Genomic DNA, 15,764 nt, shown 5'->3' with positions numbered 1-15,764 from the left:
GGGTGCAGTAGTGAGCCTCCAGGCCAAGGGAGCAAGCAAGCCAAACTGGGCGAGGAAGGGGCTGGGGCCGGTCCGTGGCGCCCAAGGAGAGGGGGCAGGAAGGCCCAGCGGGCCCCTGCCATCTGGGCTCCGCCCAGTGCCTGGCCCCGCTCTGTGGGCGAGCTTCCCGCGGGTGGACGCGGGGACACAGCGATGCTGGCCCGGCCGGGCCATGTGTTTCTGATTTCGGAAGGCCTCCCCAGAGCGGCACAGCGCGCGAGGCACCCCTGCGGCGGGCCCGCCCAGTGCCTGGCCCAGGATGGTCCCCCCCACAGCAGAGATGCCGGCCCCTCTGCGGGGTGAGTGCTGGGCCCTGGAAGGCACCCACCAGGTCCAGGGGAGCCTGCGGGCCATCCACCCTCCAGCTCTGAGCAGCGCAGACAAGGCGAGGGGTTGCCGGGGCCCCAGAGCAGGGGCAGAGCCGCCCGCTGGGCATGGGGGCCGGCCCCTCCCAGAGGGGTCTGGCCTCCCTGGTCCAAAGCCCCTGCTCCCTGCTGCTCTGGCCTCGGGCATGTCAGGCGCCCTGGGGCCCTGCCTGGCAGGCACGGGTGGGGCGTGAGGGCCCTGGTCCAGGAGCTTCACAGAGGCGGGCGACCCTCGCTCCATGGTGTGGAGGGGGCAGGGATGCTGGCTCGAGGGGCGCCTGGAGGCCCCCCAAGATGCACTTACACCAACTCCCCCTGCACTCTGCTGGCCACCCCCCATCACCCCCAGACATGTTCTGGATTTGATTGTTTATTCCTTCCCCGTCTGCTCCCCCGCCCACCGCCAGCCAGAACAGGGGCTCCACCAGGGCAGGGACAGGGCTGGCCTGTCCCCAAGGTCCCCCGGGGCCTGGAGCAGAGGAGACTTCCCAGCACATGTTTGTCACGTGAATGAATGAATGACCAAGCGTGAGAGCAGTCTCAGAGCCCTGGGTCCTACTCCCTTGTTGACCGATGAGGACACTGGGCTTGGGGGCTGGTAAGGGGCTGGGTGGGGTCTCCCCAGAGCTAGGGGCCCCGTCCCCGCCGCTCCCCATCCCCCGCCCTCTGGAGGCAGCCCTGCTGACGAGACACCCCAGGCCGAAGCCCAGGCCGGCAGCCTCCCCTCAGCGTCTCTGCTACTGTGCCCCGTGGGGCGCCCGGCCCGCTCGGCCTGGCCCTGTCCTTGGCGGGCGGCAGACCCCGCCTTGGAACCCCCTGCTAGCAGGGCACACGGGGAACCGGCGCCCTCTGGTGGGCCCCGCGGGCTGGCTGTGCCCTCCCCACCCCCAACGCTGCACAGGCGCCCCAGCCCACCCTGCGGAGCCCCTCCTGGGGTTCGGGCCTCACAGCGGCTCCTGCCGGCACAGTCCCCCTCCGGCCCGCAGAGCGGACGCACCCGGGGCAGGCCCAGGCCGGTGTCACCTCCACCCCCCGCAGGCCATCAGCACCCTGGACGGCCCCTCTGCCCACACACAGGAGCCCTTGTCCTGGGCCGGCTCCCGCGGACTGTCTCGCACGCTCTCCCATCGGAAGTACACACACAGCGCCCTGGCCGCGTGGCTCAGGGGCGGGAGGGCCGCCCTGCAGCTGAAAGGCGGCGGGTTCGACTCCTGTCAGGGCGCAGGCCTGGGAGCGGATCGATCCCGGTCGGGGCGCCCCGGAGGCAGTTGACCGAGGCCTCTCACACTCCCTTCCTCTCTGAAAAGCAAGGAAATACATGTCTGCAGCTGAGGATAAAAGAAGAAACGCAGCCCTTCCCTGCAGTCCCACCTGCCCCATGTCGGCCCCCCCCGCAGAGGGGGCTCGGCCCCTGGGAGCCCAGCCCCGCGGGGGCCCTGCCGTTGCCCGTGGGGCCAGGGAGTGGGCGTTGGGACACAAGGAAGCGGATGCAGGAGCGGGGACAGGGCCACCGCCTGCCGGGCGCAGCCTCGCTCGCTCGCCTGTTCTGTCATCCCCCCCCCCACCCGCTGTCGGCGGGGGCAGGGCGCCCTAGCATCGCCCCTTGCCCTGGACCGGGCGGTCTGGGGGCGCTGCTGGTGCCGCCCACCCACCTGTTCACACGCCTGTGAGCTGTCCTGCCCGAGGCCGGGGCCGGGGCCGGCGGGGGCGGCAGCGGGGTTTCTCGGAGGCGTCCCGCGCACCCCCGAGAAAGTACGGGAGGGGAGCCATGTGCCCGTCGCTCCCCTGCCCGGCGGGTGCTTCAAGGGGCCAGGGCGCGCGTCCTCCCCACCAGGGTGGCCTCGAACACTGCTGGACGAGGGCGGGCCCGGGGGCAGGGGCTGGACCTGGCCACGGACTCCAACCGCCGCCACGCTCGCCCAGACCCTCAGCGGGCAGTGGCTCCTCCTGGGTCCTGGGCCCTGGCCTCCACGAGCTTGGGGTGGAGGTCACCCCTCGATTCTCCGGCGGGGGCTTCTGGGAGATGCCCCCACCCCAAGCAGGAGTCTCGGCCGGTCCTTCCAGAGGCAGTGGCTGCTGGGCCAGAGGCTCCAGCCGGTTTGTCGGTGCCCTCTGCAGGCCTCCCAGCTCAGCAAAGCCAGCTCAGCCCTAGCAGCTTGGGGGCCTCAGAATTTGGGGGGACACCTGGGGGTCAGAAGGCTGAGGCCAGGGGAACACAGGGGTCCCAGGGTCTGGGTCTGGGGCCTGGAGGCCACTCGGAGCCCGGGCGAAGGTGCTCATACCGGTTCCTGACCCCACCCCCAAAGAGCCTGGGCTGAGTCTGGACCGTTCCGGCCTTTTCCAGCCCCAGAGGCTACAGGGGTGGGCGGCGGTCCCTGGGCATGCCCTGCTTCCCGAGAGGGACATACTGCACGGGGACACAAGGGACACGAGCCCAGCAGTGCCCCCGTGGAGACTGCGCCCTGTGGCCGGCAGCCTCTGGCCGGGAGGACCTGGCTGAAGGGCGGCGCAGGACACACCTGCGTGCGCTCAGCCCCAGATGGATGCTCTCGGGCTGTGGGACCAGCGGCGCCACAGGCCCGGGCTTCTCCGCGGGGGCACTTGTGGCCCCTGTGCGCGCCGCCCGGGAAGGGCAGGCGGGCAGCGGGCGGCCTGGGGCCGGGCAGCCTCCGCCCTGGGCCCGTCTCCGGCGGCGCCCGCTGCTGTGCCGGACAGCAGGCGTTTCTCTCGCGCAGCCCTGGGGGCGGCACGTCTGCGCTCCGGGCGGCGGCCCGGTCAGTGTCCGGGGAGGGCGCGTCCGCCTGTGGCCTGTCACCGTCCTCCCCCGGGGAGCGGGGGCGTGGCACGCCCCTCTCGCCAGGGCCCGAGTGCTCTCGGGGCCCCCCTCACGGCCTCATCCAGCCCCCACAGCGCCCCGCCGCGTCCTGTTGGCCTGGGGCTTCACCAGATGAACGTGGGGGCCCACGGACACGCAGCCATGCCAGCAGGACCTTGGTCCAGGTCCCCAAAGGCTTGCCCCGAGGCCCAGCGCACCAGGAGCAGGGGGCGGCCACGCCCCACCTCCTGTGCCCCAGGACGGTGGGGAGCCCGGAGCCTGGGAGGCAGCCCCTGGGGGCTCAGCCCACGGTCTCGCCGCTTGGCGATGGGGACCCGGAGGCGGCCCCGAGACAGCGCCCTGCTCCCCACGCCCCGAGCCCCGTCCGGCAGGAGGCCCGCGAGGCGGGTGTGCCGGCGTGTGGGACGCGGGGCGCAGGAGCCCCGACGTGCCGCGGAGCGCCCGGCTCGGGCTGTGTTTACCCACGGAAGGCCCCCGCCCGGCCTCGCGGCCCTGCGTTCACTCAGGCTCCAGGTAAACACCCGCTCGGCTGCACAAGGCCCCTTTGTCTCAGGGAGGCGCCCGGCCCAGGGCGACGCCCCGCGGCCCCTGGCCTTGACACACCGGCCGGCCTGCCGGGCCTTCTCCGGGCAGAGTCCTGGGGCCTGGTTCAGAGGCCCCAGTGGTGGACAGGGCGCTGGGCAGTTCTCAGAGTGGCCGCGAGGCCAGATGGGCAGAGCTGGGCGAGGAGGGCGCCCTCCAGGCCCCGGCGGGGCAGCCCTGGCTCTGCAGCATCAGGAGTGACCCTGGGGCCGTGCCGCCACCTGCCCTCGGCCGGACGCAGCGGGGTCGCCCAGGGCGCCAAGGGCCCGTGCCGCTGCTGCGGGCAGCCCTCTGAGCCCTGGGGCCGTGGGCCTCGCCGGCCCCTCGCCCGCTCCGCCCCCCCCGGGCGCCCTGCCCGCCGCCCACCAGCCGGCGGCTGCGTGCGCCCCTCCCCTGTCCGAGACGTGGGCCTCAGCCGCCTATGCAGGCCCCTCGGCCTCGGAGCTCCTCCCGGGGGGGTGCACCCCATTCGTGTCTATGGACGGCCGCGAGGTAATGGGGGCCCTGGGCCTGGGAGCGGAGGGTGTGAGGGGTGCTGGGGCTGATACGGGGGCGCGGCACAGAGGGGGTGCAGTTTGGGGCTGGGGGATGCAGCCTGTTGAGGGAGGGAGCCCGGCATGACAAGGAGGGGTCCGGAGCCCGGCTGGAGTAGCAGGACTTGGGGGCTTCTTGCCCGGTTTGGGCCCCCCGTGCGTGCCCACACCCCTGCAGCCGCGAGTGCCCTGGGCCTGACAAAGTTGAAGGCATCCCGTCTGCTCTAGGGGGTGCCTTCGGGGGGTGCCTCCCTTAAACTGACCACCGTGCCCGGAGCGGGACGGCAGCATGAGGGTCAGAGCCCTGAGCCGGGGGGCCGGGGGGGCCGGGGGGACCGGAGAGGGCTGGGAGGGCCAGGGGGGCGGCCGGGCTGCTGCCGGCTGGGGGGCGGCGCTCTGCGGGGCTCCGGCGTCCAGCCCCGGCGCGGCCGGTCTGGGTCGAGGGGAAGCACCTCTGAGGGGTGGCCTTTGAGCACAGAGGTGGCAGCTTGGGGCAGTGTCCGGCTGGCCTGGCCTGAGGGCTTGGCCCTGGTGTCTGGCACTGGGAACCCTGGCAGGTTTGCCCTTGACCACAGGAGGGACGTGTGTGACCGGTTATAGAAGGACCCTCTGGTGGGGGTCGCAGAAGGCCAGACGAGCTGCCCCAGGGACGAGCAGAGGACAGGGCTGAGCCCCGGGGTCTGTGGGAAGCAGCGGGAAGCGTGGCTCCTGGGTCCCTGCCCCCGGCCTGGCCTCTGTCCTCGACATACGTGGAGCACAAATATGCCCTCCACCCGTGGGGCCCAGGACACCCACCACGCAGCCGGAGCCCTGCTGGGTTCTGCTTCGCAGCCTGGACGGCACCGCTGGGTGGGGTGTGACCCAGAGCCACCGCCCAGGGCTGGCAGTGCCCCCTGGTGGTGGCCAGGAGTGTTGCTGCCTCCCACCCTCAGGCTGGAACCCAGCCCTCAGGGGAGGTCTCCCTGGGCAGGTCCCGCCAGGGTCCTGTGTGAGGACCTCAGCCCCGCTGGCGAGAGGAAGTGGCCCTGTGTGGGCCTCCCCCAGGCCTGAGCCGCAGCGCCGCCTCGGCCCGGCTGGGGCGCTCACCCCTGCATCTGTGCCTGCTCCCGGGGCCCAGCAGCGCCAGCCTCACCTGGAAACGGTGGGACATGCAGCCTTCGTCCCGCCTGTGCCTATGGGTCAGCACTCGGGCCCGGCCTGCCCTCCGGCCAGCTCTGGGGGCCCAGGCGTAAGCGAGTCCTGCCCACCTGTGGCCCGTGAGGCCCCTGCAGGCCCAGCCTCTGCCCTGTTCACAAGGGCTCCTGGGGCCGCCTTCCCCGCCCCTGGCCTGTTCTGGGGTCCCACTGCCGCCCTGCAGACAGAGGCAGCGCCTCTGTGCCCCGCCCCCAGGGCCCAGGGAATGTGGAGGGCAGGCTCCTTGGGGCAGGCCAGGCCGGGCCGGGGGCGGGGGCGCGTCCTGAGCCCATCAGGAGCAGCAGGCAGCTGCTCTGGCTGGGACTCTGCAGCCAGAGAGGGGCCAGGAGGCCCGTCTCAGCTGCTGCACCCAGCTGACCCCTGTGAGCCCCACCGGGCAGTCAGCTCAGGTCACAGGGTTGAGCTGGGGAGCCAAAGTCCACGGGGCAGACAGACTCCCTCACAGGACCGGGCGAGGCCACTGCAGCAGCCAGGACACGGTGGCACAGGTGTTAACCCTCAGCCACAGCTCCGCAAGGGCGCCATCCACGGGCTGCGGCCTCCCACGCGCCGCTGGCTGACCACCCGCCTGTCGGCTGTTGTGCGTGGAAACGTCAGTCCGTGGGACGCGGGTCTGGGGGCAGGAGGCTGGCCCAGCAGGCTGCCCGCCCTGCGGGCAGCTCCGAGGTGCGGGCGGCCGCGGCCGGGGCGGACTCAGCCACAGCGGGAAACCTTTGTTTTAATCAAGACAGGGCCACCTCAGCGAAAGATAAACTCAAGGGAAACTTTATTTAGCCTTCTTAAAGCAATCTAGTTTAAAAGCGAGCTCAGGTGAGGAGAGAAGAAAGGACAGGAAAACTTCCGACAGACAGACAGACAGACAGACGACAGACAGGAGGCCACAGGAGCGGAGTGGGGCCGTCATCAGATCTTCTCCATCTTGGAAATGAGGTCATCGCAGATGCGGGTCAGTTCGTCATTCTCTTTAGTCTGAGGGAGAAACACCAGGCCCTGGATCTCCCCGTGCGCAGACGTGGCAGCAGGGCCCCCGACGCGAGTCCCGGAGCCCGCAGCCCCCACGCGGGGTGGGGGTTGCCGCGCCCGCGCCCGGCCCCACCTTCTGCTCCACGGCCTTCTCCAGCGAGTGCACCCGCATCTGCTCCTTCCTCAGGCTCGCCTGGAAGGCCAGGGCCTCCGCCTGCGCCTTGCTCCGGACCTGGGCGATCTCCTCGCTGGCCCTGCACGTGCACGGGTGGCTGAGCCCCGGCCCCGGCCCCGGCCCCGCACCCCACAGTGTCCCCAGACTCACAGCCGCAGTTTCTCCTCTGCGTGGGCCTTCAGCGCTTGGTACCGCTGGCCCTCCTTCTCGATTCTGGCGATGTAGTCCTCAACACACTTCTTCAGGGACTCCTCGTTCTTGAGGGAGTGAGGGGCGTCACTGCCGACAGGCCGCCGCTCTGGGCGACGGCCCGGGGTCCCAGAGGCTCGGGCGAGGCAGCCCCAGGGAAACGGCACGTCCTGGTTTGCTCTCAGGAAAGGCCCCTCCACACGCGGCCCAGGCCTCCCCGCCCGGGAACACCAGGCCCAACCCCCGACTCTTCTGGCTGCTGTCACCGCCTGCGGGCCACCTGCCTGGCCCCAGAGCTGTCCCCTGCCCGGCAGCCTTCTGTGTGATGCCTGCAGGTGTCACGGAGGTCGGCCTGGGCCCCAGCCCCGCTCCAGAGGCAGCAGCCGGCTCTTTGGTGCCCACTGTCACCAGGGCACCCCCTTGACCCCTGCGGTTCTGCCTCCAGTTCCTCTGCTCATGCGCCTGGGCCTCCCCAGAAAGACAGCACCCCCCTGCCCCCTGGGGCGCCTGGCCTCGCAGCCTGGTGCTCGGCCGGGCGCTGAGCTGAAGGGCCCAGGGGGTGGGGGGAGGGCGGGCTCCAGCCCGGTGGGCGTGGGCATAAGCCGAGCCAAGGCGGGGGGCACAGGGCAGCCCAGCTTGGTCGCTGACCAGGACACACCAGGACACACCAGGACGCACCGCGGGGGGCGCGCAGCCCCACCTACCGTGCGGTAGCCCTCGATCACCTCCTTCTGCTTCTCGAACCGCTTGAAGAGGTCGGAGAAGGACTTCTCCATGGAGCTCAGGTCCGCGGCCAGCTGCTCTTTCTCTTTCAGAACCTTTTGAATCTCAGCTTTGGCAAGTTCCTTCTGTTTCTGAGCCTCCTCTTGAAAAGAGGGGAGCGCATGGGGTTGGAGGGGAGCGCATGGGGTTGGGGGGCAGCCCCCGCGGTAGGCAGGGTCCGGCGGGGGACGGGACCAGGCCCCTCCCCGCCCTGCTCTCCCGGAGCAGGGCCTGGGGGCCGTGTCCTCAACACCGGGGTCCCCGAAACCCGAGGGTGCCGAGGCGGGAGCTGCTAAAGAGGCATGAGCCCACGCTTACCCATTGCCTGGTAGACGATGCTCTCGAACCCGTCCATGACCTTCCTGCGGGGGAGCGGGCCGGCGTGAGCGCCGCGGTGGCCGCCGCGGTGGCCTCCCCGGGGACCCCAGCCCCCCGCCCTGCCGGCCTCACCCCATCTCCAGGTTCTTCTCCTGCAGCTCCTGGCACTGGCTCCTCAGCTGCAGGGTCTCCCTCTGTGCCGCCTCCACCTGCACAAGCCACACCCTTTGGCTGCGTTGGCTAGACAGGCGGGGGCTGCACAGCGGGCCCGCGGGTCCTGCCCCCGCCACCCCCTCTTGCCGCGCCTCACCGCCGCATCCAGGTCCCGCTGGCTGTACTGCAGCACGTCCACGATGGGCGCCCCGGGCCCGAGGACACATGGAGGGGGGCCCAGCACCTGGGGGGGCGACAGAGCAGCTGGGCCCCAGGCCCCTCTCGCATCCAGCCCTGCCCTCTCGCAGGCGGGAGGCTCCAGGACAGCCCTGCAGTGACCAGAGGCGAGAGGCGGCCCCAGGGCCCCCAGCCCACTGAACTCCGAGCCCTCGGTCCCAACAGGAACACCCGGCCCCCCAGCCACACGCCTCTGCAGGGCGAGGGCTGACGCACTCACAGGCAGGTCCGGGGCTCCTGGGAAGTCGAGGTCCAGCAGCCTGGCCTCAGGCGGGCTTCCCGAGGGCAGCGCGTCGGCGGCCTGCGCACTGGAACTGGAAGAGAGGTTTGTGCCTGTTTTCCTCCAGGGCAGGGTCTGCCCAGGCTCCCCCAAGGCCAAAGCCAGCGTTTCAGAACTTGTGGGCCACACAGCCTGTTGCGCCTGGCGCCCCTACCACCCTGGAGTGCGAGCCGCCGGGCGGATGCGTGCGGGAAGGCAGCGCGAGCCGGGGGTGGGGAGCGGGGGGAGCGGGGGGAGCCCGGGGGGAGCCCGGGGGGAGCCCGGGGGGCCCCGGGGAGCCGGGGGTGGGCGGGCGGGCTGACCCGCGCCACCGGCCTGGCCATCCTGCTCCCCAGCCGCCTGTCGCCAGCCCGCCTCTTCCTGTTCCCAGTCACACGTGAGGTGGCACCGCCCTCTGCCCCTAAAGGGCGTCAGCACAGAGCCTGCCGCTCAGAGCTGAGCCCTGATGGCCCCTTGGCCTGGACGCCTCGATCCCCGGGCCCCCGCAGCGTACCTGCCCGTCTCGGGGGCCTCGGGGGCCGGTCTTTGCGGGCTGTCCTTCAGGAGCGGGTCAAACTTGAGGTACAAGGACTGCTTCCTCAGGGCTGACTCCTTAAACTGAAGGGGGTGGGCACGTCAGGGGTCCCCGTTGCCCTGAGGGCAACAACCCAGTGCGCGGAGCGGCCAGGGGCCCGGGAGACCAGCGCACACCCAGGCCTCCGCGGGGCCGGCCCCAGCACGGCCCGACCTTCGGGCCGGGGACCCTCCGGGCTGCCGGTGTGACAGCGGCACAGGCTGCTCTGGGGACAGTCCCTCCTTGAGACACCGCCCCCCACGAAGGCTGTGGCAGGTGCCGGCACTCACCAGGGACGTCCCGAACTGCGCGAGGTAGTCCACGTCGGCCCCCGGGCCTAGGACTGAGGGGAGCCAGTCAGTGCCGCCCCGCCCCCACGCAGCAGACAGCGCTGCCTCAGCGGCACACGGGCCAGCCTCGCAGCTGCCGCACCGCGCCAGGGCTCCGGCACGCCGACGGGGCCAACGCGGAGCGGCCACCACCCGGCCCGCAGACCCGCGGGCCAGAGCCCTGGGCCCTTGGCTTTCAATCGGGTGTCTGGCCTCACACGACCCGACTGGCGCTCGGAGCCAGACCCCGGGGTCGGGCCGTGCGGGGCACTGCTGGGTGTTGGGGGGCAGCCGTCCGGTGTGGCAACCGAACGCGTCCCCCAGGGCCTAAGTGGCCCTGGGGGAGAACCGCTGTTGACAACGAGCTCTGTGAAGCCCAGTGGTTTCTGATGACGTAGCCTTTGCTTAAAGACCTGAGGGCACCGCGTGCCCTATGTAAAGATCAATAAACGGGCCAAAAACCTAACTGTGAGGCTAGAATGAGAAGGTTCTCAGAAGGAACAGGATGAATCTTCAGAGCTCTGGCAATGATTTCTTAGGTTAAACACCAAAACCGCCCACAACAGCAGGAAAACAGAAGAGGACTCCAAAGTCCACACCTGGACTTCCGCTGTCCACCAGGTGAAAAGACCGCCCACAGGACAAGCAGCACGCCCGGTCAGGGACCCCATCTAGAACACGCGTGGAACCCAGCAACCCAAAGGCGCCCCGCCACGGACGAGGGGTTGGAGTGGGCATTTCCCCGGGGGTCCCCACACCGAAGCTGCCCAGCAGCGCCCGGCTCCTGCGTGAGGGCCTCGCCGACCCCAGGGAGCCGAGCGGCGCACACACGGCCCCGCACAACGCGCTCGCAGATGACCAGCGGCAGCCCAGGGACAACGCACCCTCGGCCGGGTCCCGGAAGTGCTCCTCGCTCAGGTCGGAGGCGGGCTCCAGGCCCTGCAGGGCAGGGGGCGCTGGGCTCGCGGGCGGTGCCGTGGGCTCGGGGCCTGGAGGGCAGGGGGGCGCCGCGGCCCCCGGGGCAGTCACGGTGGCCTCCTGGAAGAAAGGCGACGGTTACCTGCAGGGCTCGGTCGAGTGTCTTGCACAGCCAAGGGTCCCAGGGGGACTCGGCCTCACCCAGTCCCATCAGGACAAGGGCAGGGGTGTGTCCGGCACCACAGGCCTCCCCCCACTTTATCAGAATTGCGAGAAGTGACGGCCGTGCACAGATGTGCTCGCGTTGGGGCGCACACTTGGTACCTTGCCTGGCGCTCCCAAGGACCCCGCCGCCGCTGTCCGCATCTCGAGGGTGCCCTCTGCTGAGGCTGGAGGCACCTGCCTTGAGAGACAAGGTCAGCGCGGCCTGCGCCCCACCCCAGGCACTGAGCCGCCCCTGCCCCGTGCACCCTCTCCTAGAAAGCCAGGCAAAGCCCGGCCATCTTCCCCCACACGAGCGCCCGAGCCGTTAAGAGGGACTCGAAGCAGGAGGGAGCTCTGGGGGCTCCTCAGCTCAATGGACGGCAACCCTGAGAGTCTTTGGTCCTTTTTACCAGAAAACTGATCAAGAAGCTGAGTGGGGGGCGGGCAGCTCCCCTGGGCCGAGTCAGGCAGGACTGGGGGTGGTGGGGCGGTCAGGGCCCTGCGTCCCAGCGTGCGCGCCGGGCGCCAGCGTAAGGAGCGAGTGGCGTGGGGGCCGCGCACACCGGGACTCGCGCCTCGGGATGGCGCGCACAGCCGCCGACAGCCCTGAAGCCCTGGGAGCCACCGCCGTTTCCTCCTCCAGGCGCCTGTCGGCAGAGGGGCCCCAGCCGGGCGCGGCCCTGCTCTTTCACGAGGGCCCCCACCCTGGGGCCCCTTCTTGGGCGAGCGAGCAGGTGGCGCCTGTGGCCCCAGGGCCTCCCGTGTGCATGGTGGAGCACCCACCCCCACAGCGCTCCCCACTCACTGGCTGGGAGGGGAGTCCCCTGAGGTCGCGGGCCCCGCCGGCCTGCCCTGGGGACACTCCGGGGGCCAGGCCTCTCCACCACCGCCGAACGGGCTGAAGGCTGGGTCCCCCAGCTTGTCCCAGTCCAGGTCGTAGGAGCCCTGAGGAGGAACGGGACCCCAGTCTGCCTCCGTGGGGGCCTTCTCCTGCTGCGCCTCCGGTCTCTTCCCCAGCTTCCTTGGTGGAGGTGGCCTTCTGCCGGGGGCATCATCAGAAAAGTCAAACTCTAGCCTTACGGGCCCATTCCTTAAAGAGTCGGTTGCGTGGCCACTGGCCTCTTCCTTCCGAGGACTCAGGGCCGTGGCCCCTCCAGCCTGCAGAGGGCCCGCCAGGGCGGTGTCCTCAGGACCAGAGGTGTCCTCAGGGCTGGCTGGGGCCCCAGGCAGGTCTGCAAGGGGGTCTTCTCCCAGGGCCACTTCAGGGTGAGCCCCAGGGAGCAAAGTGGCCTTAGCCGAGGAAGCAAGGGGTTCGTTCAAGCTTCTTCCCGTGGTTCCGTGAGGGTCTTCTGTTCTGTGCGGGGATGTGATCCTGGCGGGATCTTCTAGAACTTCGAAGGTAGGTGTGATGGTTTTCTCCAGGGAGTGAGAGCCGGCGTCTCCCTCCGAGCCTTGCCCCGGGCTGCGAGGTGCACCCTGTGGAGATGCCATCTGGTTCCCAAGACTCACAGGGCCCTGAGGACAGCCCGGGGTCGTCTGGGGGGCGGAGGTGGGCCTGTCCTCGGAGGCCGGTCTCACGCCCTCTGGGGGCATGTGGGCGTCTGCCACCGCTGGGCGCTGCGGGGTTCTATCCGCTGCATCTGCCGTGTTGGCGTCGGCTTCCTTGGTGAACAGTTGGCTTTCAGAAACGCACTCAGTTAACGCTAAGGAACCCGCTGGCTTTGTACGTGGACTTTCGTCTACACTGAAACGTGAACTAAAGACGGAAAAAAAGGGTGTTCAGTGACCCGTCCTCAGGGTGAGCTTTCAGGAGTGTGTGTTCCCCTAAGTCACCGCTGGCAGACACACAGGCCACAGAGAGACGAGTGAGCGAAGGCAAGGTGTTCGGTGCCAGCCCACCGCCCCTTCCAGTTGGAACCTCTCGCCACGCAGTTGGGACAGCCAGGGCCTGCAAGGGCCAGTTTCACACTGAGGGGCAGGCGGGGCTAGAAGGCTGCCCTCTGCTGCCGCGCAGCGGCGGGCTCCCGGCCCCCAGCATCTCTGCTTTGGGGCCTTTGAAGCAGGTCAGGTCCCTAAGCCAGGAGATACCATCTGAGCAACCAAGTTTCCCTTCTTTCTTGGGGTTGTTATAAGAGAACAGTATTTGAGTCACTCTAATCTTTCAGCTGAATTTCAAAAATAAAACTACAAAGTGAAGGTGAGAAATAACAAGGAAACCAGGTTTGAGAAGCTTTGCAAGGGACGCGGGAACACAGCCCTGGGATGTTTCACAGCAGGTGGAGGAAGGGTACGCTAGTGGTGTTTTGCTCAAATGCCTTTCTCTGTACCTCTGAAGTCTCTTTAGAAGAAAAACCAACTTTTAACCCTGGCTGGTGTGGCTCAGTGGGTTGGGCCTCGCCCCACAGAGGAAAAGGTCACCAGTTCGAATCCCGGTTGGGGCACATGTCTGGGTTGCAGGCCAGGTCCCCAGTTGGGGTGCAAGAGGCAACTAATCACTATTTCTCTCTCACATCACTGTTTTTCTCCTTCTCTTTCCCTTGCTCTAGAATCAATTAAAAACTTTTTTAAAGAAAAAGTTGAAAAAATTTTTTAAATTTACCTATAGAGAGAGAAGGAAAGATAGGGAGAGAAACAAAAGGTGATGCCACGTGCCCTGGGCCTCACACGGCACAGACTCAGAGCAGCGGCCAGAAGAAACCCAACCGGGGCGACCGAGCGAAACCAACGGTCCGGCCAGGCCTGTCAGGGAAGCTGCAAAGTGCAGGACGTCCAGAGCACCGGCACTCACTTCTCTTTCTGGGTCCAGACTTGGTGAGAGTTTTCTAATCCAATGTTGTCACCCAGAGCAAAACAAGGGTCAAGTTTGCCGCTCACACTAGGACTTAAAATCCTGTGTGTCTGTGGATCCCGCAGAGGCGTCTGGAAGGTCACCTGTCGGGGAGGAAGGAGGACGGCACCTGTTCGGTAATTCGTCTCCACCCCCCCCCCCCCGGCCACGCCCTGCGCGGCCCTGCCAGCTCCATCTGGTCTCCGGGAAGGCAGCTCCCGGGGCAGCCGGAGGTGACAGAGGACCACGCTCCCACGGGCACAGTGCCCTCACCTTCATAGCCCGGGCGGTGCTCCTGGGCAGCACGTTTTCTCTCTGTGACGGCCGGAGGACAGGCGACCTCCCGCTGAGTTCCGGCGGGGAAAACAGGAAGTCGCAGTTTTCTGTTCTTTTGTCACCAGCCGCATTTTCGTCACTGACGATCAGCACACTCATCCTGGGGATGCAGACAGTCTGTGCCACTGTGCCCGGAAGAGCAGAGTGACAGCAAGAGCCGCCCCTGCAGGGAGGGGCGCGCCTTGGGCAGTGTCCTCTGCCAGGCAGGCCCTGTCCTACTGCAGGGGACAGGGACTTTCCAGCGGGACTGGGGAGCCTCCACTACCCCGGACCAAGAGTTAGAAGAGCTTTCAGTGAGGAGGAAGGACTGGGCTCTCCCTCAAAACCTCTGCAGGTGGAAGCCAGCAGGCAGGTGAGCGCTGGCCTGGAAGAAAATCGGAGGAGGCAGAGGAAGCCTGGCCCCTCCCTGCCCCCCAGGCCTTGGCTGCAGGAAGTGGGAAAGCTGCCGGAGAATAGAATGGCGTGGGCTGGACCCGGCAGGGCGGCTGGAGGGTGGAGGGTGGGGAGTTGGGGAACTTCTACATCAGGGCCTGTCTGAGAAACACCAGGGGCCTCCAGTCAGGCCCAGAAGGTTCTAGAGCAGCATACTCTTCCTTCCCACAGTCCTAGGGATGGTGGCCGATATGACATCCCCAATCTAGAAGCTGCCAGAGCACTGGGCATTGGCGTCCTGGCGAGTGGGGGGGGGGGCAGGTTGGTGGCACCAGGGTACTTGCAGGTGGTAGGGGCCCTGGGCGCTGTGGCTGGAAGGGCAAGGCTAGGGTGGCCGGGGTGGGGGAGCAAGGGTGGCCTGGGAAGAAAGGTTGGGGTGTGCGCAACAAGATGCCTTGGAAGACGTGGGGGCTGGGAGTGGGCAGTAGGCAGCTCCTCCAGCAGTGGGAACAGGGGCCAGCCATGGCTCGGCCAGCGGGCCACTCCGCTCAGTGTAGAAGCAGGAAAGACAAGTCCAGGGTGACTCGGGTTTCTGGCCTGGGCAACTAGGTAAAACGGGGCAGGGGCCCCTTCCTGCAGCCCCCTGCTTGGGGAGAGGTCAGCACAGGGCTGGTGGCTGCCGTGAGGCTTGGCTCCTGCAGCGACGGAAACCATGGGAGGGGCTCGCGAGCGGAGGCCGCCAGCCCAGGTGTCGCGGCGGGGCAGCTGGAGCCAGTGATGGGGTAGGGCTTCCAGCTGAGGCCGCCCCCGAATAAGGAGGCGGGTCCGGGGGCGTCGGCAGGGGGCGGGGCGGAGACTTGCCCTTGCCAGTAGCAGCTACGTGCCGAGGTTGAGCTTGGGCGAGGTCCCGGGGGAAAAAGGGGGATGCCCGCGGACCGCGTCCGACGGACGAACCGTCATGGAGGACGGCCGAGAAGACGGAGGAGCCAGGGAGGCTGGCGGCCAGACCCTCGGCGGGCTCGGGGACGTGGGGCGGTGCCGGCGGCAGCCACCGAGGAGGAGCCACGGGGAAGGGCAGCTCGCGATAGGGACGGACGTCGGGCGGCGCCCACCTGCCGCCGGAGGAGCCAGAGACTGGGAGGGAGGCCCGAGCCCGGGAGTCCGCCGCCTTACCTGTCGGCCGCCGCGCGTAATCGAGGATAGAGCGGGAGGCGCCGAGTCCCGGAGTCAGTCCGCCCGCCACCGATTCAAATACCGACGTTTGGCGCGGACAGCCAATCAGCGCGCGGCCAGGGAGCACGGGGAGCCAGCAGCCAATACAAGGTCGTGCCGGCTAGCCACGCCCCTCCAGCGAGCCGGAGGGTGTGCTTCCGGCCTGAGGGGCGCGGCGGCCGCGGCCGGAGCCGGAAGTTTCGAGAGCTGTGTCTTGCAGAGCACGTGAAGGGGGAGGGCTGCTCGCGGACGGGCTGTGTGCGGAGCTCTCCGCCTAGCGGGGATCTCGGGCTCTGTTCCGGCGCGACTGTGCTGCGCGGAGAGGCTGGGGCCGGAGGGCCGCTTGCCCGGGTCTGAGCTTCCCCAGTTGTAAAATGGGACCGGGGT

At 68.8% G+C, this 15,764-nt stretch overlaps 1 protein-coding gene across 1 annotated transcript; it reads right to left on the bottom strand.

The window, feature by feature from the left end:
* Positions 1-6,452: 6,452 nt before the first annotated feature.
* Positions 6,453-15,357, bottom strand: TACC3 (transforming acidic coiled-coil containing protein 3). Its single transcript, XM_054581864.1, has 16 exons — positions 15,339-15,357; positions 13,731-13,893; positions 13,419-13,561; positions 11,436-12,308; positions 10,751-10,829; positions 10,393-10,546; positions 9,470-9,522; positions 9,120-9,223; positions 8,567-8,660; positions 8,267-8,353; positions 8,089-8,165; positions 7,957-8,000; positions 7,581-7,741; positions 6,838-6,944; positions 6,646-6,766; positions 6,453-6,518 (listed from the first exon to the last, which is right to left on the bottom strand). The coding sequence occupies exons 2-16, from the start codon at positions 13,890-13,892 to the stop codon at positions 6,453-6,455; spliced, it is 2,325 nt and encodes a 774-aa protein (XP_054437839.1). The 5' UTR covers position 13,893; positions 15,339-15,357.
* Positions 15,358-15,764: the final 407 nt, after the last annotated feature.

This window comes from Pteronotus mesoamericanus, unplaced genomic scaffold, assembly GCF_021234165.1.
Source record: "Pteronotus mesoamericanus isolate MK-2021 breed Mesoamerican mustached bat unplaced genomic scaffold, CSHL_Meso_final contig_68, whole genome shotgun sequence".
Lineage (NCBI taxonomy): Eukaryota > Metazoa > Chordata > Mammalia > Chiroptera > Mormoopidae > Pteronotus > Pteronotus mesoamericanus.
Note: the sequence above shows the minus strand (reverse complement) of the source record. Positions and strands in the feature narration are given on the sequence as shown.

What these genes read in the sequence shown, in the direction of transcription:
- TACC3 (XM_054581864.1), bottom strand. Translation starts at nt 13,892, where the DNA reads ATGAGTGTGCTGATCGTCAGTGACGAAAATGCGGCTGGTGACAAAAGA. An exon ending in CCTTGGGAGCGCCAGGCAAG is followed by an intron (nt 10,547 to 10,750) that starts GTACCAAGTGTG and finishes CCTTTCTTCCAG; the next exon opens with GAGGCCACCGTGACTGCCCC. An exon ending in CAGGAGCCCCGGACCTGCCT is followed by an intron (nt 8,354 to 8,566) that starts GTGAGTGCGTCA and finishes TCGCCCCCCCAG; the next exon opens with GTGCTGGGCCCCCCTCCATG.